The sequence below is a fragment of the Carassius carassius genome, chromosome 48, assembly GCF_963082965.1.
Source record: "Carassius carassius chromosome 48, fCarCar2.1, whole genome shotgun sequence".
In the NCBI taxonomy this organism is placed as follows: domain Eukaryota; kingdom Metazoa; phylum Chordata; class Actinopteri; order Cypriniformes; family Cyprinidae; genus Carassius; species Carassius carassius.
This window is the reverse complement of record NC_081802.1, coordinates 2,290,721-2,318,418: the sequence shown is the minus strand read 5'-3', so window position 1 is coordinate 2,318,418 and position 27,698 is coordinate 2,290,721. Positions and strand designations below refer to the sequence as shown.

Below are 27,698 nucleotides of genomic sequence, written 5' to 3'. Positions count from 1 at the left end.
TATAATAGCATTCACGAGCGCGTTCAATAAAATCATTACATGGATAATACATAGAGTATTACATTAGTGTACATTATTATTACATTACGTTATTCCTGTAGCTCAATTGGTAGAGCACTGCGCTATCAAGCGCAAGATTTGGGTTTCGATTGCCCGGGAACACATGATATGATATGTAAAAATGTATAGCCTGAATGCACTGTAAGTCGCTTTGGATAAAAGCGTCTGCTAAATGCATACATTTAATTTTAAATTTAAAGTGAATTTATTTGACTTTATTAGGGCTTACATATTTATTGATATCTGACCGCGAATTCTGAAATAAAAGTAAAATCCTGCTTCTACTTCACCAATGCCTTGAAGAACACTATTTTCCTTGAAGATTTTCCTAATATGTTATTTGCAGAGTGAACTCGCTCGTGAATTACGGCCTCCGAACTGCAGGCGACGCTATGACGTCACGGCCCTTCTGAGCGTCCCCGGAGCGCGCACGCATCTCACTCGTCAGAGGAAGTCGTCAGGATTCGTTTCCCGTCGCTTCATCTTCTTGACCTGAAACACAACAGACCCATGCTATTATAATGGTTGCACCCTTTTAAAAACGATTTATTTTGTTCCGCACTTCAGCATCATGTGTCATAAATGAATTCCTGGTCTAAAACTTGTGTGTAATCTTAAGAAAAATGGATATTTCCACACCGCCTGAAGGTAACCGAGTGGTCCGCGCGAACGCGTGTGAACCAACATTATTTACAATATTAAACAGGCAACTAACACATCAAATCATCATTTAACTTCTTTTAGTTTGTGTTGACTGTATAGTGTGAGTAGGATGGCAAGTGAAGTTGCTAAATCGCTTGCAGGTTGCACTGACTTTATAAAGCTTTTACAGAAATATCAATGGTGACCATCATTTCTAGTACAAATATCATATTTATTACACTAAAACTGTGCACAGCTGATGAGGTCCATTTACTGTCATCACACAAAGATACGAAAGGAAATGTCTTAAGGCTCTTACAATTAGAAAAAGACCACAAATATTTAGTAATGCTTAAAAATGAAACGTATAAAATGTTATATTTAAAAATATACTATATTTTATCCCATCAGATCAAGAACTGCGTAATGTCATTGACAAACTGGCCCAGTTTGTCGCCCGAAATGGCCCCGAGTTTGAGAAGATGACCATGGAGAAGCAGAAGGATAACCCCAAGTTCTCGTTTCTGTTCGGAGGAGAATATTTCGGCTACTACAAATACAAACTGGCCATCGAACAGCAGCAGCGTACGTGAACGAACCACTGCATAGCATTAGTCACATTTATTTCTGATGACTAGTGTTAGAATAATATTATTATATACTCTTACAGTTTTTATTAATCTTTTGATTTAGCTTTTATTTTTGTTAAAAAATTTTATGGTCTTTTTTTATGTTTTAAAATAATATATTTTAGGTTTAATATATTTTTATTTCCGTTTTAGTTTTTATTTTATTTTTGTAAATCTTGGTGCTTCAGCTTAAACTTCTTTTTTCAACCTATTTTTGAAATTATGTATTTATCTTTATTTCAGCTTCATTTTTTATTACCAAATTTTTTTTTAATAGTTCTAGTTCACGATGATTTGTGGTGGAAACAGCTAGATTTGCTTGTTTTGTATTTTGTGTGTATATATATTCGTCTTTAAGGTGTGCTTCTCTCCTTTATAGATTCTGGCACTCATGATGATGAATATAAAATGGAAGGTATTTATTAGACCGATGATCAGAAATGTTTCATTTTCCCTGGTATTCATGGAGTTCTTCTGCATCATCAATGCTTAATTTTTTTATTTTAATTTTATTTGTCAGATTTTGTTATGGTTTACATTTTCTCAGTTGCAGTTACTATTTCTGAGGGATTTGAATCAAATATTAATAGATCACCCAAAAATGTTAATTTGCCGAACAATTACTCTCCTTCAGACCATTTTATATATAGATGAGTTTGTTTCTTCAGAAGAATCAGAATGAGCTTTTATTGCCAGGTATGTTTACACATACGAGGAATTTGTTTTCGTGACAGAAGCTCCGCAGTACAACAGAATGACAGCGACAGAACATAAAACACATAATAAAAGAATATAAAAATACAAAAAATACAAATAAGTAGATAAGAAATGACAGTATACAAATTGACAATTGTAGGCAGGTATATTACAAAAATGCAGTTATGTATGTACATGTATATTATGTGCAAAATTTAAGTGTATACTAAGTATGTGTGTTAGATAAATTAAGTGTATGTGTATATAAATATAAAGTGTAGTGTGTTCAGTGTGTTCAGTGTGTTCAGTGTGTATCAGCTGTTCATTAGATGGATTGCCTGAGGGAAGAAACTGTTCCTATGTCTGGTCGTTCTGGTGCTCAGTGCTCTGTAGCGTCGACCAGATGGCAACAGTTCAAAGAGGGAGTGTGCTGGATGTGAGGGGTCCAGAGTGATTTTAACAGCCCTTTTGCTCACTCTGGAGAAGTACAGTTCTTGAATAGATGGGAGGGTTGTACCGATGATTCGCTCAGCAGTCCGGACTACCCTCTGTAGTCTTCTGAGGTCAGATTTAGAAGCTAAGCTGAACCAGACAGTTACTGAAGTGCAGAGGATGGATTCGATGATGGTGGAGTAGAACTGTTTCAGCAGATCCTGTGGCAGGTTAAACATCCTCAGCTGGCGAAGGAAGTACAACCTCTGCTGGGCCTTTTTCACAATGGAGTCAATGTGAATGTCCCACTTCAGGTCCTGAGAGATAGTGGTGCCCAGGAACCTGAATGACTCCACTGCAGTCACAGTACTGTTCATGATGGTGAGTGGGGGGAGTGCAGGGGGGTTTCTCCTGAAGTCCACAGTCATCTCCACTGTTTTGAGCGTGTTAAGCTCCAGGTTGTTGAGACTGCACCAGACAGCCAGCTCTTTAACCTCCTGTCTGTAAGCAGACTCGTCACTGTCCTGAATGAGGCCGATGAGTGTGGTGTCATCTGCAAACTTCAGGAGCTTGACAGAGGGGTCCTTAGATGTGCAGTCATTAGTGTACAGGGAGAAGAGCAGTGGGGAGAGAACACAGCCCTGGGGAGCTCCAGTGCTGATTGTACGGGTGCTGGATGTGTATTTTTTGCCAGCCTCACTAGCTGCTGCCTGTCTGGCAGGAAGCTGTTGATCCACTGACAGACGGAGGTGGGCACGGAGAGCTGAGTTAGTTTGGGCAGGAGGAGGTTTGGGATGATCGTGTTGAAGGCAGAGCTGAAGTCCACAAACAGGATCCTCACATAGGTCCCCGGTCTGTCTAGGTGTTGCAGAACATAATGCAGTCCAATGTTTACTGCATCGTCCACAGACCTGTTTGCTCTGTAGGCAAACTGAAGAGGATCTAGCAAGGGTCCAGTGATGTCCTTCAGGTGGGCCAGCACCAGTTTTTCAAATGACTTCATGACTACAGACGTTAGAGCCACAGGCCTGTAGTCATTTAGTCCTGTAATTTTGGGTTTCTTGGGGATTGGGGATGATGGTGGAGCGTTTGAAGCATGAAGGGACTTCGCACAGCTCCAGCGATCTGTTGAAGATCTGTGTGAAGATGGGGGCCAGCTGGTCAGCACAGGATTTCAGACAGGCTGGTGTAACACAATCTGGGCCTGGTGCTTTTTTCCTTTTCTGCTTCCGGAAGACCTGGCGCACCGCATCCTCGCTGATCTGTATTGCAGGTGTGGGGGAGAGGGGGTATGCAGGAGGTGTGAATGGTGAGAGTGCTTGATTGGAGAGGTGTTCAGGATGGGTTGCAGGAGTTGTGAGTGGTGTGAACGGTTGTTTGGAGAGGCATTCAGGGTTGGTTGCAGGAGCTGTTAATGGTGTGAACGTTTGTTTGGAGAGGCATTCAGGGTTGGTTGCAGGAGTTGTGAATGGTGTGAATGGTTGTGTGGGGAGGTGTTCAGGGCAGGTGATGGGTGTTCTTTCAAACCTGCAGTAAAACTCGTTCAGATCGTCTGCCAGTCGTTGATTTTCCACAGTGCTGGGGGGTGGTGTCTTGTAATTGGTGATCTTCTTTAGACTTTTCCACACTGATGCGGAGTCGTTCAAAGTGAACTGAGTCCTTATTTTTTCAGAATAATTCCTCTTTGCCACTCTGATCTCCTTTTCCAGTGTGTATTTAGCCTGTTTATACAAGACATTGTCCCCCTTCCTGTAAGCATCTTCTTTGGCCTGACGGAGCTGTCTGAGTTTTGCAGTGAACCACGGTTTGTCATTGTTGTAATTTAGTTGAGTCTTGGTAGGAATACACATATCCTCACAGAAACTGATATATGATGTTACGGTCTCTGTGAGTTCATCCAGATCGGTGGCAGCAGCTTCAAAAACACTCCAATCAGTGAGGTCAAAACAAGATTGTAAATCCTGCTCTGCTTCATTAGTCCATCTTTTTACAGTCCTTAATACAGGTTTAGCTGATTTTAGTTTCTGCCTGTAGGTCGGTATAAGATGAACCAGAAGGTGATCAGAACGTCCCAAAGCTGCTCGTGGAACAGAGTGATATGCATCCTTTATTGTGGTGTAACAGTGATCCAATATATTACTGTCTCTGGTGGGACATGTAACATGCTGTCTGTATTTTGGCAGTTCACGGGAGAGATTGGCTTTATTAAAGTCCCCGAGAATGATTAAAACAGAGTCCGGGTGTTGTTGTTCTATCTCTGTGATGTGCTCAGCGAGTTTCTGTAAAGCCAGACTTACTTGCGCTTGCGGAGGGATGTAAACACTAACCAGAATGAACGAGTGAAACTCCCGCGGCGAATAGAACGGCTTGCAGTTGACAAACTGCATTTCTAGATCAGGACAGCACATCTTCTTTAACACAGTTACATCTGTACACCACCATTCATTGATGTAAAAGCATGTCCCGCCGCCGCGCGATTTCCCCGTTGATTCTGCGTCGCGGTCCGCTCTACACAGCTGAAAGCCCGGCAGATGGAGCGCGCTGTCCGGTATGGCGTCATTCAGCCAGGTTTCCGTGAAACACAGAGCAGCAGAGTGTGTGAAATCCTTATTTGTCCGAGAAAGCAGAAGGAGTTCGTCCGTTTTGTTGGGTAGAGAGCGTAGATTTGCCAGATGGATGCTAGGCAACGGCGTTCGAAATCCGCGCTTCCTGAGTCTGACGAGCGCGCCAGCTCGCTTTCCCCGCCTGCGCGTCCTGAAGCGTTTGATCAGCGCCGCTGCTCTTCCGATAACAATATTCAGTAAAACGTCTGAATAATTGAAATCCGGAAAAACATCTTGTGGTGCGTTCTGCCGAATGTTCAGCAGTTCATCCCTGGTGAAACTGATTGCAGGAAAATAACTAAAGACAGGACAAACTAACAAAAAGACAAAAACATATGCAGAGCACGTCACGGAGGCAGCCATCCTGTACCGGCGCCAAGTTCTCTATTCAGAGTTCTCTAGAGTTCTCTATTCTCTATTCCTTCTTCATCAGATTTGGAGAAATTTAGTATTCCATCACTTGCAAAGCAATAGATGCTCTGCATTGAATGGGTGCCGTCAGAATGAGAGTCCAACCAGCTGATAAAAACATCACAATAATCCACAGCACTCCAGTCGATCAACTAATGTCTTGAGAAGACAAAAGCAGTCTATCATTAAGATGTTTTCAACTTCGAAAGAGAGTCTTCTATCCATATTGTTGCTTTCTCCTGTGAAAAATCATCTCGGCTGAATCAGGAGAGATATCTGCTCAGATCAAGCACAGTTTACAATCCAAAACAGTTGTACACAAATATGTGGGTGGATTTTGATGTAAGAGTCAACAGGTGATTAACTTTTTCACTGGAAGAAGCATTATTATGGATTATGGGCTCAAATTTTTGCATATTTCTCTCCTGATTCAGACCAACATTATGGATAGAAGAATCTCTATTAAAGTGAAAAACACCTTAATGATGGATTTATTTCAGCTTTTGGCTTATCAAGACATTATCTGATGGACTGGAGTGGTGTGGATTATTGTTATGTTTTTATCAGCTGTTTAGACTCTAATTATGACGGCACCGATTCACTGCAGCGCATTCATTGCTGAGCAAGTGATGCAATGCTACATTTTTCCAAATCTGATGAAGAAACAAACTCATCCACATGGTCTGAAGGTGAGTGAATTATCAAATTTTAATTTTTGGTTGCACTTTTCTTTTAAACCAAAGACTGTTACTTCCTTGCATTGTTTATTGCTGCATACATGATATCTAAACCTGTGAAGCGTGATTTTTGGTTTACTTTTGTTTGCAAAAAAAAAAGCATTCTATATAAATCTTGATTCAGGTTTTCAGTTTTTTTTTTCAAAGAAGTCGCAAGCAAGTCGTTTTTCTTTGTGGTTTTTTTTTACTTTATATATTTTCCCTTCAGTTATTTGCAGTCAGTTGTCACATCCCCATGCTTTCCTCGGCTTAATGTTTTCGTATTCCCGAGTTTTTCATGCGACTATCGCAAGACTTGGAAAATCAGAGGGGAACAAACCAGCATGAGTGATTTCCTGCATGTTTCTCTGATCTGAATGGCTTTGCTCTGGGAACGTCCATTCCAAAGAGATTCACGTTTTCTTTCGTAGCACTTCCCAGTGTGACCGTTCACACACATCTGTCAGATTTGGACACACCGGTAGACAGATGTTTGCCTCACCGTACAGTAGGCATGATGTTTTTTGCATTTGCGTCTTCTTGTGATTCGCAGAGCTCTGTAAACCTCCAGGTAGTGAGGTCGCTGATGTTTCTGCGCCGATGACGATGCTCCCGCCGCCGATCCCGCCAACCACGCCGTCTGTGGAGGAGCTCATCCAGCAGAGCCAGTGGAACCTCCAACAGCAGGAGCAACACCTGCTCAGCCTCAGACAGGTACATCAAGCTCTTCTGCACACCAGGGTAGCATTTAATTGATCAAAAAAATACAGTAGAATCTGTAATATTATGATGAATCCTTCTTGTGAGACTAAATTTAGTCGCCATCTCCTAGAGTTTTCAGGCTACAACCACCAAACTCGGGTCAGACCTTTAGACTGTTCTGACTCGGGTTGCTGTATCTTTTCTTACTGATCGGACTTACGGTTTTGATTTAATGGGCAGCTAAATTAATGAAAAGACCCACAGACTTTCATTGAGGGGGTTGAAAACTTTTGTACAATAACATACAGTATTTAAGCTGTCTGTGATTAGCAAAGCTTAACTACTGTTATAGGACAACATGCTAATTCATGCTAGCAATGAGCAAGATGTTAAAACTGGCTAGCAGTGTGTTAAAATGAGTTGCTAGTATGCATTAGCATGTCCCTAACATATTAAATCATGTTAACGTGCTAAAACATTCTAGTAATGTGTTAAAACATGCTAGCAAGATGTTAAAACTGGCTAGCAGTGTGTTAAAATGTGTCACTATTATGAATTAGCATGTCGCTAACATGTTAAATAATGTTAACGTGCTAAAACTTTCTAGTATTGTGTTAGAACATGCTAACAAGATGTTAAAGCTGGCTAGCAGTGTGTTAAAATGAGTTGCTAGTATGAATTAGCATGTCGTTAACATGTTAAATCATGTTATCATGCTAAAACATTCTAGTAATGTGTTAAAACATGCTAGCAAGATGTTAAAACTGGCTAGCAGTGTGTTAAAATGAGTTGCTAGTATGAATTATCATGTCGCTAACATGTTAAATCATGTTTACATGATAAAACATTCTAGTAATGTGTTAAATCATCCTAGCAAGATGTTAAAACTGGCTAGCAGTGTTTAAAATGAGTCGCTGGTATGAATTAGCATGTCGCTAACATGTTAAATCATGTTAATGTGCTAAAACATTCTAGTAATGTGTTAAAACATGCTAGCAAGATGTTAAAACTGGCAGAGTGTTTAAATAGGTTGCTAACATGAATTAGCATATTAACCTTTTATATCATGACAAAGTTAAAACATGCTAGCAATGTCTTAAATCTTGTTGCTAAAATGGATTAGCATGTTGCTATCCTGTTAAATCATGTTAATATGTTAAAACATGCTAGCAACGTGTTAAAACATGCTACTAATGTATTAAATCATGTTTGCAACATAAATCCTCTTAGCATCTTGCTAGTAATGTGTTAAAACTAGCTAACAATGTCTTAAATCTAACATAAATCCTGTTAAAAACTTGCTAGTAATGTGTGCATTTTATTTTTCAGGATTCTTTGATGAATAGAAAGCTCAAACGAAGAGCATTTATTTGAAACTAAATATTTTTTATTTTACTATCTCTAGACTTTGTAACTGTAATATATTGTTAAATAATAATGATAATAATAAATGTGTTTTGGGCTTTCAGGAGCAGGTGACGGCCGCCATCTCTCTGGCGATGGAGCAGCAGATGCAGAAGCTGCTGGTGGAGACGCAGCTGGACATGAACGAGTTCGACAACCTGCTGCAGCCCATCATAGACACCTGCACCAAAGACGCCATATCGGTACGAGCCGGAAACCTGCCCTGCTAACCACCGCTCTGTCCGATGTGTCTCAGATTAGTCATCTTGTGCTTATTTTTCGTTCTCTCTCAGGCTGGAAAGAACTGGATGTTCAGTAACGCTAAAACCCCATCGCACTGCGAGCTGATGACATCGCATCTCAGAAACCGCATCACTGCGGACGAGGCGCATTTCGAGCTGCGCCTGCATCTCATCTATCTGACCAACGACGTGCTGCATCACTGGTGAGACGCAGAGCTTTCACCTGAACTCTGTTATGGCACTTTATAATGAATTTGAAAATTAACGTCAGCTGTTTTGGCGGAGGGTTATTTTAGTATCATTAATATACTATTAAAGTATCATAGCATTAAATAATCTTTAGAATTAGTGTTTATATCGTTTCCATTTTCTTTTTAGATTTTTTTTCTTTTATCATTTAAATTCCTTTTTTATATGCAAATATTTACAAATATTTTTTATACTACATAAATTCTGAGTATTCATGATAATGTTAGAAATATTTTTTATAAAATATATATTTTTTATAATAATTTTATATCATATTTTTTATTTATTAATCTTTTCAATTAACAGATGTTTTTAGTTATATTAAATTTTAGTTAATTATCGGGTCATTTGGATTATGTAAATGAATAACTTAATTATACATTTGCATAATGTTATTTAATGTGCTGCTTTTTAACTAATTTTTTAACTTCTCAAATTTTTGTATTTCCTGTTTTCATTTTAGTTTAATGTCATTTTATAAAATATGTTTTTTAATATATCTATTTTAAATTTTTATTACTCATTTCATTGGAGCAATTTTAGAACTTAAACTAAATCAAAATTTTAAATGTTGCTTTTTGAAACTAACTGAAATAAAATAAGTTTAATTAATTTAATACATTTTTTTAATATTTTAATTAATGTTTTTTTTTTTTAAGTTTTAGTTAAAAAGAATAACAACACTGGTTGGGTAATTTAAATAAAATATTTGATGAATAATTTTTATTACATTTTACTTAATTTTTTTTTTAAACTTTCACTTGAATGTTAGGCTTCAAATGAAAAAGTTATTAGAAAATAGTTATTATTTTAACTTTTCACATTGGGAAATCATGTAAAAGTAGTGGCCCATGTTGGTTGTACTTGTGGCGTTTTATTGAGCAAACCTTGATGTTTCTCTACAGTCAGAGGAAGAACCAGAAGGATCTTTTGGCGGCTCTACAGAAAGTCGTGGTTCCTATTTACTGCACCAGCTTCCTGTCTGTAGAGGAAGACAAGCAGCAGAAAATCACCCGCGTAAGATCATCCATCCCCATTTCTTCACATTTCCCTTCTAGATTGACTTTCAGTAGATGTTATGATCTCAGTTTTACTCCTTTTCCTCATGTTTTTAGCTGCTGCTGCTCTGGGAGAAGAACAGCTACTTTGACGACGTCACCATCCAGCAGCTGCAGAGTCCGGCTCTGGGTCTGGGACAGTATCAGGTACAGCTCGTGCTCTCAGTGTTAGTTTTGCAGCTATAGATGGAGGATGTGTTTCTCGTCACGTCTCTGTTGTGTCCGGTCCAGGCGTCGCTCATCACGGAGTACGCGCCGGTGGTGCAGCCCGTCCAGATGGCCTTCCAGCAGCAGATCCAAGCGCTGAAGACACAGCACGAGGAGTTTATCACTAATCTGAAGCAGCAGCAGACGGTGGCTGTAGCAGCAGCCGCGGCCGCCGTCGGTCAACTCACGCCAGCAGACGCCGACGTCAAGACACAACCACCCTTGACCTCTCAGCCTGGTAAAAACATATGTATAATTCCATTAAAAATACAATGTTATTAGTTATAATATTTGAATAATCTATTTATAGTTCCATATCTTTAATGCTTTTATTCTCCAGAAGTGGCAGCATTTGTAATGTTACAAAATACTTCCATTTGAAATAAATGCTGTGCTTTTGAACTTTATGTTCATCTGTGAATCCTGAAAAATAAAATGTATCAAGGTTTCCACAAAAATATGAAGCAGCACAACTGTTTTCAACACTGATAATGATCAGAAATGTTTCTTGAGCAGTGAATCGGTGTATCAGAATGATTTCTGAAGATCATGTGACACCGAAGACTGGAGGAATGATGCTGAAAATACACAGAAATAAATAAAATTTTCACATAGAAAGCAATTTTGAATTTTAATAATAATTTCACAGTTTTTTTGGTATGCTCAAATAAATGCAGCCTTGGTGAACAGCTGAGACTTTTGAAAAATTTTCCAGTCAGTTTTTACATCACATGCATTTATTCTCCAGTTTGCTCTTGATGATTATTATATAACGGGTGGTCATGTGATGTCAATACGAACTTCATTCTTTTTGACTTGATATCAGTGCTTTTTTTAAGGTTAGATCTTCATTAAACCTCTTTAGGATTATTATTGAGTTTATTCGCTTCATTCGCGTGTGAATTTAACTTCACAACAGACACGAATTCGCGTCATGGGCGGGGCTTCTGCCAGTTGAGTTCACGCAGCATTGTGATCTCAACCACCATTTATTCTAATCATTTTCTAAATATTACTGTTATGGTGTCATGATATGTAGTTTAGTTGTTTTGGGCGTCAAAGTATCCGAAACGCTCAATTCGTGCCACGTCATGGTTGTCTATTCGTGTCTTTGCGTTGACTTAACATGTAAATCACTCGCACTTAACGCTTCATTCGCATCTGGTGTAAATGCACCATTACACTTAAAAACAAAAACGTTGTCTGTCTTGATGTTATTTTTGCTTATATATGATTTGTGATTATGATGTCATATATGGCTTGTAATGTGTAATTGATATTGTGTATGACGTCATCAGGAGATCTGAAGCCTCCAGGCGCCGGTCCTCCACCCGGCGATTACGAAGGCCCTCAGAACCGACCATCAGACTCGAACCCTGCAGCGACGTCCGACATTCCCTCCTCTAAACCCGGCTGGTTCGATCCGCAGCACAACATGCCAGCGTGGAACCCGCAACAACCCGTAAGTGAACCAAATGCTGTACAATCTCACAGATCTTACGCTGTTTGCAGCGGTGTATTAATACTAACTCAGGAACTGATCAGAAGTAATCTGCATTATCAGAATCCAAATATTAAGTATTTGTGATTTAGATTAGATCATACTGTTTTCAGAGTTTTGACTATGTTCTTGATATGGAAATTAAACTCAAATAAAATGTTGATCACAAAAAATAAATGATTTCGGTCAGAAGTAATCTAAAAGTAACCTTAGATTACCTAAAATGTAGTGTAATAGATTGTTTATAATTACAATTTCCATCATTTTATTTGAAATCTGTTACATACTAAATGTACTATACATGCATTATATGTTGAATATATAATTACATATATTTAAATTTAAGGCTGGGCGATATGGAACAAAAAATATATCTCGATATATTTTGCTTTATCTTGATATACGATATATATCTCGATATCTTTACAGGAAAAATAACCCCCCAAAACTACTGCAAAAACAAATATGCCAAATATTACATGTTTAGGGCCCTATGAAATGTTTTATTTTTTTCTTCACCATATGTTTTATTGTTACCTAATTCTGTGTTTTAGCATGTGTAATTATTTAAATGCATAAAACAACTTAATTTGTTAATTTTTTTTCTTAAAATAGCCTTATGTTAAATGTTTTTTCTCCTCTGAAATTCTGTGTATTTACATTTTTCTGGTTATCAAATGAAGGCATAAAACATTCATTTAATTTATCTTTTAATTATCGAAAATTAAGCAAACTTTATTTTTTGGTAAACAAAGGGGATTTACTATTAAAAATAAAACATGAAAGAAATTTTGTGTGATTATTCATTAAATTATGTTCGTTTCATTTTAATAGTAGTAGTAGTGGGCTATGTACATTCTGCTGAACAATAGTAATAGATTTCTGGCAAATACTTTTATTTTGACGGGTTTACCCGGTCAGATGCTCATGTAGTGAATCTCAGAGCAGTTCTGGAGATGTTCTTCATGTGTTCACGTCCGTATTTAGTGAGACAACAGAAGCTGAAATCACCGGAGCGTCACGCGCTTCAGGGTGTGAAACGTTAATGAATGAAGCCGCGCTTCTGCTCCATTCATTAACACAGACACGCAGAAGATGCGGGATTCATTTTCCGGCTTAATATTTACAGATATTAGTCCATATCGCGATTTGATGTGAGTGCAATGACCTACTTTTGATTCATTCATTCAAAATTTGACAAATTCCGTGACATTCCACGTTAAACTGTAAATTCCGTTTTAATGACTGAATTCCGTGATTCCGTCCGCGTTTTCTGCATGGCGGAAATCATAGGACCCTACAGTAGACATCTGCCTGCTGTTCGCCCGACGCCTTAAAACCGAAATATCTCCATATAATGGAGCCAGTTGTCTTTTTTTTTTTTTTTGACTAGTTCTGTAGCCTCCGGGCTGGTTGCGGACGACGCCATGTTCAACGCGAGGGGAAGGGGAACAAAAGCAAGGAGGCGGGGGTGAGCGAGCGGGGTGAGCACAGCACAGAGAAGGCAAAGAAGCAAAGTGGCGGAATCAGAATTAAATATAAACAATATATCGATATATACGATATGTCAAAATCCATATCGTGTTTAAAAAATATCTCTATATATTTTAAATATCGAGATATCGCCCACCCCTATTTAAATTCTTAAATGAATGGGAAAACAACTTCTTATTTAAAAAAATAAAATAAAAAAATAGTGCTGTGTAATATTTAAGACTGCTTTAATTCCAAATTTATTGGCTCCAATAATTTAGGATAATACGGTTATAATATTATACTGAAACAAGTCATAAATAAACATACTTATAAACTAAATATAAATATATATAAAAAAAACATTAAAATTAGTAAAACTAAATGTATAAAATTATGAACTTAATTGTTTTTTTTTGTCTAAGACCATTGTAATGGTTTTATTTTACAATTTTAAGTAATGAACACAGAACGGATTCTAACACATTCAGTGTTTCCGCCTCCAGCCACCATTCGACCCAGTTCAAGCCCCGCCCCCCTGTCCTCCCTGGAACAGCCACGAGGGCATGTGGAACGAGCAGCGGGACCCCAACTGGAGCGGCCCTCGGGACGGGGGCCCCTCAGGCCCCTGGAGCAGCCAGAATGAGCCTCCGCCCTCCTGGAGCGGCCAGTTCGAGCAGCCGCCGTGGAGCGGTCAGCCGGACCAGCCGCCGCCGTGGGGCCAGAGGGAGCCGCCCTTCCGCATGCAGCGTCCTCCGCATTTTCGCGGTCCCTTCCCCCCACACCAGCAGCCGCCACCGTTCAACCAGCCGCCGCCGCACAACTTCGGACGCTTCCCGCCGCGCTTCATGCAGGACGAGTTTCCTCCGCGGCATCACTTTGAGCGGCCGCCGTTTCCACCGCACCGATTCGACTACCCACAGGGAGACTTCCCTGGAGGTGAGACCTTGGCTTTACTATTCGGAAAACTACGAAGCAGACTGGGTTTATTTTATTTAATAGTTAAGCAGTATTTACGCACGTTGAATTTAATGCATAAAATACTGTAATAATGTGCACAAATTCGCTGTGTTTCAATAATTCCCAAAAATGTCTGATGCAACTAGTTGAGAAGGTTTAGTCAAAAACTAATATAGGAGGATGTGATTTTTCCACATTTATATATATATTGACATATTTTCTACCAGTGCGAATTGTATAAATCTAAGGTTTAATATTTGAAAGGTAAGACATTTTGACATGAATATGTTGTAATTTCACTGTTCCGTGAAATAAAATGTATTACATTATTTTAATAATTTTTTACAGCATTATTGTAATAGGCATATATGAAAATTAAAACCTTTTTTAAAATACTAGTAAATACTGTAATACTGTACTCCAATTACCAAAAAAGTAAAGCTTAAATAAAAATGTAATCTAAATATAAGAAACAGCCAACACAGCAAAATTTGTAGAACTCAAACTACAATAAAAAAAAAACTGTTTGCAAGTAGTAAACTGTTTTAAAATACCATAATTATATATATATATATATATATATGTATGTGTATATATATATATATTAGTAGGGCTGTGAATCTTTGGCAAGGCAGCGATTTGATTCTATTCACGATTCATAGGTTTTCGATTCAGGAACAATTTTTGCAAATTTAGAACGATTCAATTCGATTCGATTCACAATTCAATTCAATTCAACTCGATTATAACGATTAGATTCTGCGTTCTTTAAGTGCATTCACAGGATTATTTCAATGCTTCCCCTAAATTCTTAGTCAGGGGCAAATTACACAGCAGCCTTTAAAAAAAAAAAATTGTCCATTGTTAAATGGTAGTTTAATGGTGCTATGGCATTTAAAAAAAGATTTAAAAAAAGAGCTTTAAAAGTATTATGTATCAACTAACATTTTGTCACACCAGGGGCGTAGCCATCATTTCTGAAGTGAAAAATGTATGTATTTTCATAATTTAAAAAAAAAAATTCTCTTCTTTTTTTATTACTTTTAATTTGCTGTAAGAAATCAAATACACTGCTCGACAATAATACTTTGTAATCGATAATTTTTTCCTAATTGCAATTTTATGATTGTTTTATATAGGCTACTACATTTATCTATTATTTTAATTTTCTGCACAGAAAATATACTTTATAGTTTCTGTACTGTAATAAATGATATGTCAATTAGCACTGCATCATTCATAAATTTTATTTATTGTGTTTTTTTTTCTTAATGTTTCATCAGTTCATTCTGCTTTTATTCAGTTTAGCTGTAGATATAGCCTGGCACGTCTATGAGAGCGAGATAACTTCTCTTTCAGTGTGAAAACTTCGTTATCTCATTTATACAGAATAAAATGGTATAGTAGCTGTTGTACCTTTTCCTCTCCATCATCGAATGATTCTGAGAGAAAACGTGCTCGATGTCTGTTTCTATAGCAACAAATGCTACTTTCATGCATCTGATTATCAGATAAACCTTGCGCTCTTGTTAATGATGGTTATTTCAAGCGTTTCCCTCATATTTTCGGTTCATCAGCATTGTTAAAACACATTTATCATTCAAAGGAACTGTGCATGATTTCAACACTTTCTGCTACGTCCATGCAATAAATACGCAGCTTTCGACTGCTTAGGTAATGTCGTCAGTATGCGGAGAGCCATTAACAAACTACAGAAAAGTAAAGCTACTTCACTTTAGTATTAGGGTCTATGCGTTCTATAGATCGCAGGTGTGCTGCGTCAGAGACGAACGGAGCGTGAGTGCAATCCTGTGACAGTCTCAGTCGGTAAACAGAGGAGCGTGTGAAGGACAGATAAGAGGCATGATTCACAAACACTCTTCAAGGTCTCCATTAATTTTGCGTGTAGTAATTTAATGTGTATATATTTTGAAAGCACTGAATCGCTATAGAAATCGCGATTCATTCGATTCTTAGTGTTTTAAATTGATTACTGTCCGAGATCGGCGATTCACGATTCAAAAATCATGTTTCAAGATCGATGCATATGAATCGTCAGGGTTTGTAATTGATGCATCGAGAAAACGAGTGAATCGTTACACCGCTATATATTAGTATACTACTGATACTAAAATAACACTGCAATTTAGATGTGACCGAACAAGAATGTTTTCCAAAATAAAATGAGAAAAGATTCATATTTTAATATTTAAAATGGATTGCTCACAAAAAAAAAAAAATACACATTGTAATTTTAATACTTGTTCATTTGTTAGTTTTTTTGGTCCAAATTCTGCCTTAGTTTTAAATAGGTACAATTTGTTTTGTTTTCAGGTTTTGTGCATGATTTTGTATTTTTTTTTAATCACAGTTTCTAATTTTGTAAAAGACTTTTAAAAGTAAAAAAATGATTACAAATAAAAACAATGCAACAGTTAATATAAATTTCAGATATTTAGTAAAGTTTATAGTTGCATTGGACAGTTTTGCCTAGCAAGGTTTTTTTGTGCTGAAATTTTAGGGTTGGTGTAAGTAGGCCTCATCTTTCCAGGTGTGTCACACATTATATTGTTCTTCTCAAATCAGAGATCGGTCCTCCTCCTCATCACCACTCCAACCAGAGGATTCCCCCTCCAGGGATTGCCGATCCTCCTCCGTGGGGCGGGAACCAGCATCCTGATTTCGGACCGCCTCCTCACGGGTTTAACGGACAGGCGCCCCACATGCGGCGCCAGACCCCGGCTCACGTCAGTCAGGACGACCCCAGCCTGGTTCCCAACGTGCCCTACTTCGACCTTCCCGCAGGACTCATGGCGCCGCTAGTGAAGGTGATTTTCCATTCGATATCAGCTGGGAAAGTTAAATCTCAATGTCAATCTCATGCTAAAGGTAATGCTTTCTCTTTGATAATAGCTTGAAGATCACGATTATAAGCCTCTGGACCCTAAAGACATCCGTCTGCCGCCTCCAATGCCTCCCAGTGAGCGTCTGCTGGCCGCAGTGGAGGCGTTTTACAGCCCGCCGTCCCACGACAGACCCAGAAACAGGTGACCACTGCAAGTGTGACCGCTAGAGAGTCAAAGGCAGTTTTTAAAAAATTTAATTCTTCATTTGTAATAAGTGAAAATTATGATTTTTCCAGTGAGGGTTGGGAACAGAATGGTCTGTACGAGTTCTTCCGGGCCAAAATGAGAGCGAGGCGGAAAAAGGAACAAGACAAACGCAACAGGTGGGGATTACATCAACTGTTTTAATTGTGTTAGTTTAATTAAATGTGAATGTTAATTGAAAAAGGTTAAACTACACACAAATTAGAAATGTTGCATTACCTTTGCAACTGACTGAAGTAAAATAAGTTGGTGTTCAATTTACTAAGACTAAAACAGAACGCTTACAAAAATACAACTGTATATTACTATTATATTTATATATATATATATACTACAGTAGTAAACTAAAATTACTAAAAATGTAACAAAAAAATTGAAAACTGAATATATAAAACTAAAACCTGATTCACAATGCAAATAAATACTATTATAGTATACTATATTTTGAAAGCAGTAGTAGTAGGATTGTAAAATGAATAGATGTGATTATAATAATTTGATAAAATGAGTGTCGTTTTACTTTAAATGGAGATTATTGTTGGCTGTTTCCCATCTTGTCACGCCGAATACGCCTTTCTATTGTATTATTGTATTCTAAAACACAATAGCAATGGTTGCAATAAACAATTGCGCCACTTAAAATAAAATAAGCATTTCTGCTTAGATGAAACATGGTTTACGTGAATATTACGAAAAATAATTAAGAATTCGTGACTACAACTTCATTCGTTCGTTTTAGTTAAATCATGAGTTACCTTGGGAAAAAGTTAATGAAACGTGGAATGTGGCTGTAAAATTAATAAGTCCTTGGAACAAATTAATAAATTGTAGGAATTATTCTTTTTTTTTTTTTTTTAATGGCCAGTTATTACGTATTGTTATATTGTTGATATTCCTTCTACCAATACTAAAATGACACTGGAATTCAGATGCGACCAAACAGAAGTGATTCCCATTGTTTCCATGTTGGTTATATATTTATTTTTTTCTTGGCAGCACCCGAGGGAGTCCCTCCCGGAGTCGGTCGCACAGCCGAGGACGATCGACGTCACGCTCCAGCTCCAGATCTTCCAAATCCTCTCGCTCCAGATCGCGATCCAGATCGCGCTCTCGTTCTCGCTCCTACTCCAGATCTCACTCTAGGTATCTGCTTTGACATTTAAACCATTTCTTCCAGCCACAGGAAGATGTTGAACACATTTTTTGACTTTCTCCTGTAGGAGCAGGAGTCGCTCCAGATCCAGGTCCCAAAGTCGCTCCCGCTCCAGATCTCGCTCCAGGTCACGATCTCCAGACAAGCGCCGCCAGGCTGCAAAATCTAAATCACGCAGTCCGACGCCACCGTAAGTCGATTTGCTTTCGCTACCCAAGACCACTTCACATTTGAAAAGCAGATTTTTGCTTCGTGATCTCGTCTGTATCAACTTTTTCCACACTGGTTTATTTGGTATACATATAACTACCAGGGTAATCCTCTCAGAAAACTCTTAATTTAGCTTAAAAACTTTTACGTAGGATTCTTAGCTTAAGAGCGATTCGGGACTGATCTGAGAGCAACTCTGAGTAAGGAAAAGACAAAAACTTTCATCTTAGTAAGGGGGCGGGGTTAACCCCATTGCTATGTATGACACAATCTTTTGAAGACTGTGATTGGTTGGTTGCCCAAGAAGGAAAAAAAAGAGTGATTTTAAGTACAGGATCTATTCTAATTCTCACTTTGAATTGACATGCGTAATTTTTCCTATTTGACCATTCTCTCTCTCAAACACACACACACACACACACAAACACATTAAATTTGTGTATATAAATCCTTTTTTTTATTTACCATGCTTTTAATTTCCTATAAGGTATTTGATTGGCTTAGAATGATAAAAATTGTTCCACTCTTTCCAATTACAGTGATTGCTGTCCTATTTAAGTGGCGGTTTGAATGTTGGTTTTAATGTATCAAACATGGAATCAAAACCAAGAAGGGCGAGAAAGCCCAACTGGACAGAGGAACAGTGTTTACTGTTAGCCCAGTTAGTGGATGAGCACAAGGCCATTCTTAAAGGAAATTCGGGCCGGGTGTCACAGCAAGGGACAAGAAGCAGACATGGGAGCGTGTAGCACAAACTATTAACGCTTCATTCCCCCTGCTTGTGCGCACCTATAAGCCTGCTATATTCATAAATGCAGTTTTTTTGAGCCTGCAAGGTGGGAATGTCCAGTGGAAACGAAATGAACTGCGACACAATAAGATGTTCTGAAAGTGCTGTAATTGTTTGTGTGATCACTCATTTTCCCAGTTGCCAAATATCGTAATGTAGCGATTACTTTAATTTCTGGCGCTATGGCATTTCTGCGCTGTGTCGGAGATGTTAGCACGTCTCTAATAAGATCAGTCACAAACATGATCCCTGCACGATCTAATCTACAGCGTCTTATTAACTCACTGTCATCCATTGTCTGCAACACATTTCTTCTGCCTCTTCATCTTTCTGCCATTTTCTCCTCTGCTAAAGAAACTCTTAAAAGTCCTCGTCTGTGCTCCTAACAAATTTGACCTTAAGACCTCTTTTAAGGGTTAAGATGCTTTCTGAATTACTTTTTCTTTACTAGGATTTTTTCTTTAATTTTAAGAGTAAACGCCCACATTTCTAAGAATTTTTTTAGAATTTTGTCACTAGGAGCTACTTTTTGCATTAAGATTCTTTATGAATACGGGCCCTGGATGTTATTTCCTTTATTATATGCAATTTAATTTTAATTTTTTTTATGTTTTGCTTAACTTAAAAAATACTATTAAGTGAATACTACTATTATTATATTTTTCATATATATATAAATTAACAATGAAAAACAATGTTAATACAAAGTGGTATTGCGACATTTTTATTTAGTGAAATTTCAAATATAAAGATTGGTATAAAACAAATTATCAAAAACTACGGAGCAAATTACCTATTTTTTACTCATTAGGGGCTTCTAAATTTAAATATAATCCCAAACTATTAAAGCCCAATACAATATATTTTATTGTATTTTTGGTCATAAATCTTCTCCACATTTATTTTGAGCCTCATAAGTTAAATATTGTAACTAAAACAAAATATCTTGCTGCGGTGCTAGCTGAAAATTATTAAAGAAAAAAGTATCCCATCTAGATTTCAGTGTTCATGATTGTATATTTTTTGTCACAACTTCTCACATTTACTTTGACCTTCACAAGTCAAACGTCGGGTCTAAAGCTACATTTCTAAACCATTATAAGTGGTTTACCCAAACCAAATAGCAATTAAGCATGATGTTGACATGACATACGGTCTCTCCCCGCAGCTCCACATCTGGTTTGGGTTCAGGTCCTGCTGCGTTACCCGTCGACCTCAGGCTGGGTGAAGAAAACAAAGGCCATCAGATGCTCATGAAGATGGGTAAGTGATCAACAAACCCAGACATGAACCGATCTTTCCATTGATCCAGTGCTAAATCTCTCCCTGTTCGTCCTGCAGGCTGGAGTGGAGCAGGAGGTCTTGGAGCTAAAGAACAGGGCATTCAAGACCCCATTAAAGGAGGAGACATCCGGGACAGGTGGGACCAGTATAAAGGAGTAGGAGTCCAACTGGACGACCCGTATGTGAACTACAGGCGAAACAAAAGCTACAATTTTGTCGCAAGGATGAAAGCACGAGAAAAAGGTATTTGTGTTTGTAAAATAGAGACTTAAAAATTAGCAGCTGCCTGTTTTCCAAGTCAAAATTCACTTATATTGATGCTAATAATTAGGGTTATGGATTTGATAATACTATTAACCATATGTATTAAACTTAATATTAATCATAACCAAGTATTTTTATTTTTCTGTCCTCAGTGACCAGAGACCCCCAGGAGCCCTCCAGCACAGAGTGATCAACCGTCACATGTGATGTTTTTTTTTATTTTTGTTTTTTACTGTAGTTGTCATAGTTTTTTTCCACATTCGTTTGGACGTTTTATTTTGCTCTCTAGTTCCTTTCTGTAGTAAAATGCATCAGTGCATCATATTGTAACTCACAGAAAGTGTCCGTGTCATTGTAAGTATTGGTTTAGATGAATCTGAGACTCTGTACAAGCAAAATAAAGATGTTTTAAAAAGGGCACAGTGTTTATTGTAAACATTTCATTTATGCATGAATGATTGAAGTGAAGCACAATGAACAGATACTGAAAAATGCCTGTTTATTTTATGTACATTATTGCATGAACAATTTTGGCTGTTATTAATCTATGGATGATGCATCCAAAACGCTGATCATCGGTTTATTCAACTGTAATGGTAGTCTCTCATTTCCTGTAGAACTTCCTCTAAAGCGTCTTCAATACTCAGTTTGGGTGGCCTGTGAGCACGAATGAACTAGAACAAAAAAAAAAAAAAAGTTAGCAAATTCTTAACATAAAATGATATATATATATATATATATAAATTTGTTACAACTGTTGTATATCTAACCCTCACAGCCTTGATTTCTTTCCTCGTCAAAATCATACCTCTTTGGTATCCTCTAGTGTGGTGTATTTGTAGTCGGCGGGTTCCAGTGACTCGATCATTGATGTGTAGTGACGTCTGGTGGAGTCGATGAATCCTGTAGTAAGGGCCAACTGCTGCCGCAACATGTCGTTGAGTGCAAAAACAGCAGGACTGTACGCCGTCAAACCTGTTAGCATGGAAGATAATGAGCTAGTACAACTAATAAGCAAAGGATTTTTCTCAGTGACTAAAATGGTCTGATTGTTTATAGTAACCACTTAAGATGTTTGTGTGTCAGGGTTATTCAAACCTAAAGCGTGTAGATCATATTGTAATTCTTACTCTCGATGGCTTCAGCGCTGACTGTGTGACTGGCTATTGGAGTGGGGTCCACGTACTTCATGCCCAGTGACGGACCAACAGCAGCCATGCCTGGAAAAAAATGCTTACGTAAATGGGTGGGTTTCACAAAAACACGTCTTTCTAGGTTGTTTGCCAGTATGGTAATGGGAATTTTGGAGGAAAATGTGCTTAAATGTCATGAAAATAGTCATGATGCAAAACAAATATTCTATTTTCTTTTGATGTTAAGACAAAATATGACCTAGATATGTCCTTGACCGTTTTCCTTAGATTCACCCAAATGAATTTTCCTCAAAATAAGAATGAAAGGGGTCTTAAACTCTAACCCTGTCCCTGAGGGACACTCCAAAGAAATGATCAAAATATGATCTAGACATGTTTTCACAGTTTTTGCTAGATACAACCAAAATACATTTTCCTCAAAACAAGAATCAAAGTGGTCCTAAACTCTAACCCTGAGGGATGCCCCCCAAAAATGGAGTTTCAAATAAAATCTTAGACATAATCTTGATGGATTTCGTAAAAGTCTCCCAAATAAATTTCAGTCAGAACAAGAATGACTGTGGTCCTAAACTATAACCCTGGGGGACACCCCAAAGAAATGCGGTTTCAAATATGATTAAGACATGTTCTTGATGGATTTCGTAAGATTCTCCCCAAATACATTTTAGTCAGAACAGGAATGTGGATTGTGGTCCTAAACTATAATCCTGAGGGACGCCGCTTTCAAATATGATTTAGACATGTTCCTGATGCCTTTCGTTAGTTTGACTTGACTGAAGTATCAGATAAATGTAAACCTACCAGAAGACCATGTGTAAGTTAGTCCATCCGCCTGAGTCTGTACTGCAACCTCCTTCACGTGACGATCAGGACTGGGGCCATGTGTGAGTGTGGCATATGATGAGGTAGACCTCGAGGAAGAGTCTGATTGGAAACTGGATGACGATGACTGTGATAAATTACGGTCATCGCCATCCTGGGATTTGTATGAGCTGTACTGGGCTTCGCTGATTAGAGAGGCATCTTTGTCTTTATTTGTGAGACGTTCAGAGATCTCACTGGCGCTCTGAAGCGTCTCAGAACAGATCTCGCTCTCAAAATCACTCTCGTAGGCAAACGAGGCCTCTTCAGGTGTGGGTGGTGAAGCAACATCTGAAATGTTGGATGACTTCTTGTTTCGGTTTTCCTCACTGGCTTGTGTTTCTTTCTGTGATTTAAAGACAATGTTTTTCAGTTGTAAAAAATCTTGCGTAAATTATGTTCAGATATGAAATGTTCAACACACCTTTTCTTGTGTGATTTCAGCTGCTTCAAATGGTATAGGGGCAAGATCATCCAGTGTCATTACGTTCAGTTTGAAATCTGTGGGTAGATCATCAAGAGAAATTTTTTTTAAAACACAGTGAACAATTAAATTTAACAATAGTTAAGAAAGGTTTCAGAAGATTGCTTAATGTTGAATCCACAGGTGTTTTACCATCCGATACTGCACTCCTCTCGCTCAGAGTATCATCAGAATCAGGTGCCGCAGCAACAGGAAAAAGATCATCCAAAGACCGGATCTCACTGTGATCCGTTTCAGAGGACACTGAATGTTCAGTAAACCGGACCATGTGTGACTCAGGCCTGCTGGGGGGAGGAGAAAGACTTTGATGGGTGGGAACTTTATGTCTTTCAGGAGTTGGCGAAGGTACTGTGGACTTCTCACTGCTCTTCTTGTAAAACTGGAAAAAGAAGAAAGTAATACTGGTTTAGAATTATAGGACAGGAGAGTAAACTGGGGTCAAAGAACAATTTTATTGTTCTAATACCTTTTTAACTGGTTGAGGACTCTTTTGCCTTGCTGCATTTTGCAAGGAACCTTCTGATAAGCTTAAAGAATCTCCTAGAAGTCTTCGCATGTCCTGTTCATCGCTGTCTAAACTGATTCTCCTTTCTTTACGTTCATTCAGACCAGATGTTCTCTCAGGAACCTTCTCCCCTCGAGGTGCGGACACAGTCCTCTTTAGAAAGCGATTCCCTGTCATGCTCAGATCACTGCTGGACTGTAAAGATATATGTGTCTCTTGTGGTTCTGAGAGGTTTGTATGGATACTAGGGCCATCGCTTTTGGTTTTCTGGTTTCTGATGCGGTTCTCGATGAGCGCTAGCTTACTCAAAGCTGTGCTTTTTGAACTGCGTTGAGGTATGAACATTCCTGCAGGAGTTCTTTGAGGAGCAGATGACATGCTGTCTCCAGTGGCATCTTTGGAGGTCTTCTTCAGAAATCGGCTCCCACCACCCATGCCGAAACTCTCCAATGTCGTAGTCTTCACAGGGTCCTGGTTTTCACTTTCTGATGGCGAAAAGACTTCGCTCAAATCCTGGAATTGCATCTGCCTGGATGGTGACACGAATTTTCCAGAGTTCTCCTGGGTAAACGAGAGTTATTGCAACACACCCCAGACATTTAATAACAGTTGGTAACATGATCTCTGCATTTCCCAGTTTTAATGGTGCTTATTTATTATTACATTTTTTTTATATATCATTATGTGCTACGATTGCCCTAACCTTTTTTACAATAGCATTAAATGGCATTAAAATACTGACAAATTTTGCAAAGGCAACATTACTTCCAAAATTGTATGGAAGCCCGTTTCTGCCACTGAAATAAAAAAAATAAACAATTGTTTATTTTTATTTCACAATTCAGATTTAAAGTGCAAGTTTACAAATGATACAAAATCGCAATTCTTAGAAATAAAGTCAGATTCGTGTGATACTAATCTCGCAATTGCGAGAAACTCGTATTTTCAAAAAAAAAAAAAAAACTAATCAAAATTGCGAGATAAAACTTTTATATCAAAAAAAGCGTTTATATCACGCTATTCTGAGAAAAAAAGTGTTAATTTTGAGTATATCTCACAATTTTGACTACATATCTCACAATTATGACCTTTGTGAGATACAAGAAAGTGAGTATTAAAGATACATTTTCTTCTCTCTATTGAGTGGCACAAACGGGGTTCCATAAGGCTAAACGACAGACTAAAGAGCTATATCGAGTATATAAAAGCTATCAAGTTCCTAGCTGCAGAACAAAGAGGATGCAAATATCTTTTATTCCGTCAGCTGTAAGGCACCGTAATGGTACTTAGTACTTTATAATAAGTTGCATTTTTGCACTTATGTACATTATTCAATGGTCGTTATTGTGAATTCCTTCTCTGCTGGTTGGTCTTTGTTGGTGAGTGTTGTTATATGTTTATGTGTTTTATGTGGAGCATTTGCTGCAAATCCAATTTTCCCCTTGTGGGACAATAAAGGTACTTTGACTTTAATATGTATATTGATAATACTGCGCGGCCTCGGTGACGTCAGCTGAAAAGTCGTTTAAGATTGATAACAAATAATTAAGATATGGAATTAACCTGACGAATCATGTATAATATCACCAGAAACGTGTATTAAGAAGTAAACAGTGTTGTTTTTGTGTTCATTTCGAATGTAACGCAATTATGTAACACACTAACCGCATCTCTTTTGTTTGAGATTCTCTGTCCAGAGAGATGAGCCTTCGCTCGGTCCAGAGCTGAACTCCTTCCTCCAAGACTCCACATCTTGCCCAGCTTGTAAACATCGACAATTTGTTAAACTAGACGCAGTCTGCTTTTTCACATGCATAACATAAACACAACACTACATCAAAAAAGCCTCGTCTCAATTGAAGCCGAGCAAATCGCATAGTTGTTGTCTATGTTCCATGTTTACGACAACATGACTCCATGACAACGTGGCGAGCGTTCCGACGTCACCGGAAGCGGATCAGGATCTTTTGGTTTCACTACCTCGACTCCTCGACTTGGTTTCGACTTCCTCGTCTGTTTTTAAAAGCCCAATCCGTAGTTATTTATTGCGTCGATTTAATGGAGTTTCATAACGAACAATCTGCAAACCTTCTTTCAAATACGCCAGATGAGATTTGAGTAAAATCCTTTCTAGTATTTTATTTTTATTTATTAATTTTTTATTATTATCAAGGATTGTACTTTAACTCCCTCCAATATAAAACAATAGGTGCGTTCCGATTGAAAGGATATATATATATATATATATATATATATATATATCTTATTGACAAGTAGTCCCAATAATAATTAAAATGAATAAATAAATAAATACATTTTCAAACAAAAACAAAAATTTTCCTTCAAGCAACAGTCCTCCCCTCTCTCTGTCAGTCAAGTAAAAACGCTCTTCATGACTCAACAGGTGATGTCAAGGACACTACGTCCATGTTTTTATACAGTCTATGGTTACAACATAGTTGGGTGGCCGCATATGGAAGTAAAATAATGACTTATGTCTTTGAAACAAAAAAGCATGCTGAATAGCACTAACTGAAAAATAATGCATTGAATTAACAGTTCTTGCATTTTAATGCCTTGTATTTCCAGGGCTTGCATTGTTAGGTCCTGAAATTTTATATAGTTGTTCGTTTAAGCTGTGAATATTTCAATTGAAAATATTTCACACACGTTTTCATAATTAAAAAATCAATAATTCATATTCACGTTCCAGAATTCACTTCCAAAATATTAAATCGGTTAAAAAAATACGATGTATAATATTCGACAGACAAATTTCGGTCCATTTTATTTCACTTTCCAAATTCGCTTACACAAATTCAGTGGTTAAAATTCGGCAGATAATTGGCCCTTTCACATCCGGGAGCTGCAGGAATAGCAGTAGAGCACAGAGGCATGATCTCCATCTGCTGTCAGTCGCTCACCAGCAGGTGGTGCAAGCGGCTGTTATATAAGGCCAAAGCAACAGGTGGATTAAGTAATACAGTTACAAAAACTGATCTGCAGAAATTAAGCAAGCGCTAAGTAGAAGTTTTGATTATCGGGGCATGTGGAAAAGCTGATTGTGCGTATGTTAATTTCAACCTCTTTGCTGTTACCAAGTAAGCAGCATTCAAAGGAGATTATAATGGTGTTTTACCCAACGCTGAATTACATCTAAGGAAGACACATATTGCTTTCGGTTGTTTAGTTTCCGTAACTTTGTGTCATGGCTTTTGCGTGCTGAGCTGTAATACTGGGGATCCCCTCACGTCACACTCCAGGATTCCCCAATGACGAGTAAGCCCGGAGCAGTGGGCAGCCATTTATGCTGCGGCGCCCGGGGAGCAGTTGGGGGTTCAGTGCCTTGCTCAAGGGCACCTAAGTCGTGGTATTGAGGGTGGAGAGAGAACTGTACATGCACTCCCCCCACCCACAATTCCTGCCGGCCCGGGACTCGAACTCACAACCTTTCGATTGGGAGTCCGACTCTCTAACCATTAGGCCACGACTTCCCAATTATATTGTACACTTAACTTTTAAACTGTCAGCAAATCTTTTTTGCTTTTTTTTAAATTGTTTTACATGTTCTTGTTAAGAAACACGGGCATGTAAACATGATCGGGGGAAAGTCGGCTCCTTAGTCTGTTAACAATAAGGCCAGCCGCGGAGAAAACGCGCTCTGTCGATACAGACGTTGTCGGGACTCACAAATAACGGTGTGCTAAGCGAATATGTTTTGTGAAGCGCTTCGTGTTTTCGTTTACCACTGAATGGGATCCTCATCTGGTGGAATACATGGAATACATGGCTCCAGCAAGAACTGTTCCCACTCGTCTCGGCTGGACTCTCTGTAATCATCGCTGAAGAACTGGCTCAGCCTTTTCCAACGAGTGGGCATTGCATCTTCTTCATCGTG

General features: G+C 38.2%; 2 protein-coding genes across 5 annotated transcripts; one reads left to right on the top strand and one right to left on the bottom strand.

The window, feature by feature from the left end:
* The first annotated feature begins 510 nt into the window (after positions 1–510).
* On the top strand, positions 511–21,214 carry cherp (calcium homeostasis endoplasmic reticulum protein). Of its 2 annotated transcripts, XM_059544028.1 has the most exons (19): positions 511–708; positions 1,114–1,287; positions 1,711–1,746; positions 6,743–6,903; positions 8,361–8,498; positions 8,589–8,740; positions 9,692–9,803; positions 9,902–9,991; positions 10,076–10,289; positions 11,350–11,513; positions 13,532–13,964; positions 16,572–16,813; positions 16,899–17,032; positions 17,128–17,214; positions 18,092–18,238; positions 18,316–18,438; positions 20,417–20,511; positions 20,590–20,775; positions 20,949–21,214. In XM_059544028.1, the coding sequence occupies exons 1-19, from the start codon at positions 684–686 to the stop codon at positions 20,984–20,986; spliced, it is 2,751 nt and encodes a 916-aa protein (XP_059400011.1). In that variant the 5' UTR covers positions 511–683; the 3' UTR covers positions 20,987–21,214. The 2 variants fall into 2 exon arrangements, with proteins under 2 accessions (XP_059400011.1, XP_059400012.1); XM_059544029.1 differs by lacking the exon at positions 1,711–1,746.
* Positions 21,195–25,774, bottom strand: c48h19orf44 (chromosome 48 C19orf44 homolog). Of its 3 annotated transcripts, XM_059544032.1 has the most exons (9): positions 25,466–25,708; positions 23,762–24,361; positions 23,652–23,674; positions 23,428–23,621; positions 23,236–23,312; positions 22,752–23,157; positions 21,927–22,016; positions 21,605–21,771; positions 21,195–21,470 (listed from the first exon to the last, which is right to left on the bottom strand). In XM_059544032.1, the coding sequence occupies exons 1-9, from the start codon at positions 25,550–25,552 to the stop codon at positions 21,381–21,383; spliced, it is 1,734 nt and encodes a 577-aa protein (XP_059400015.1). In that variant the 5' UTR covers positions 25,553–25,708; the 3' UTR covers positions 21,195–21,380. The 3 variants fall into 3 exon arrangements, with proteins under 3 accessions (XP_059400015.1, XP_059400014.1, XP_059400013.1); XM_059544031.1 differs by having other exon boundaries at positions 23,428–23,674; positions 23,762–24,285; positions 25,466–25,774; XM_059544030.1 differs by having other exon boundaries at positions 23,428–23,674.
* Positions 25,775–27,698: the final 1,924 nt, after the last annotated feature.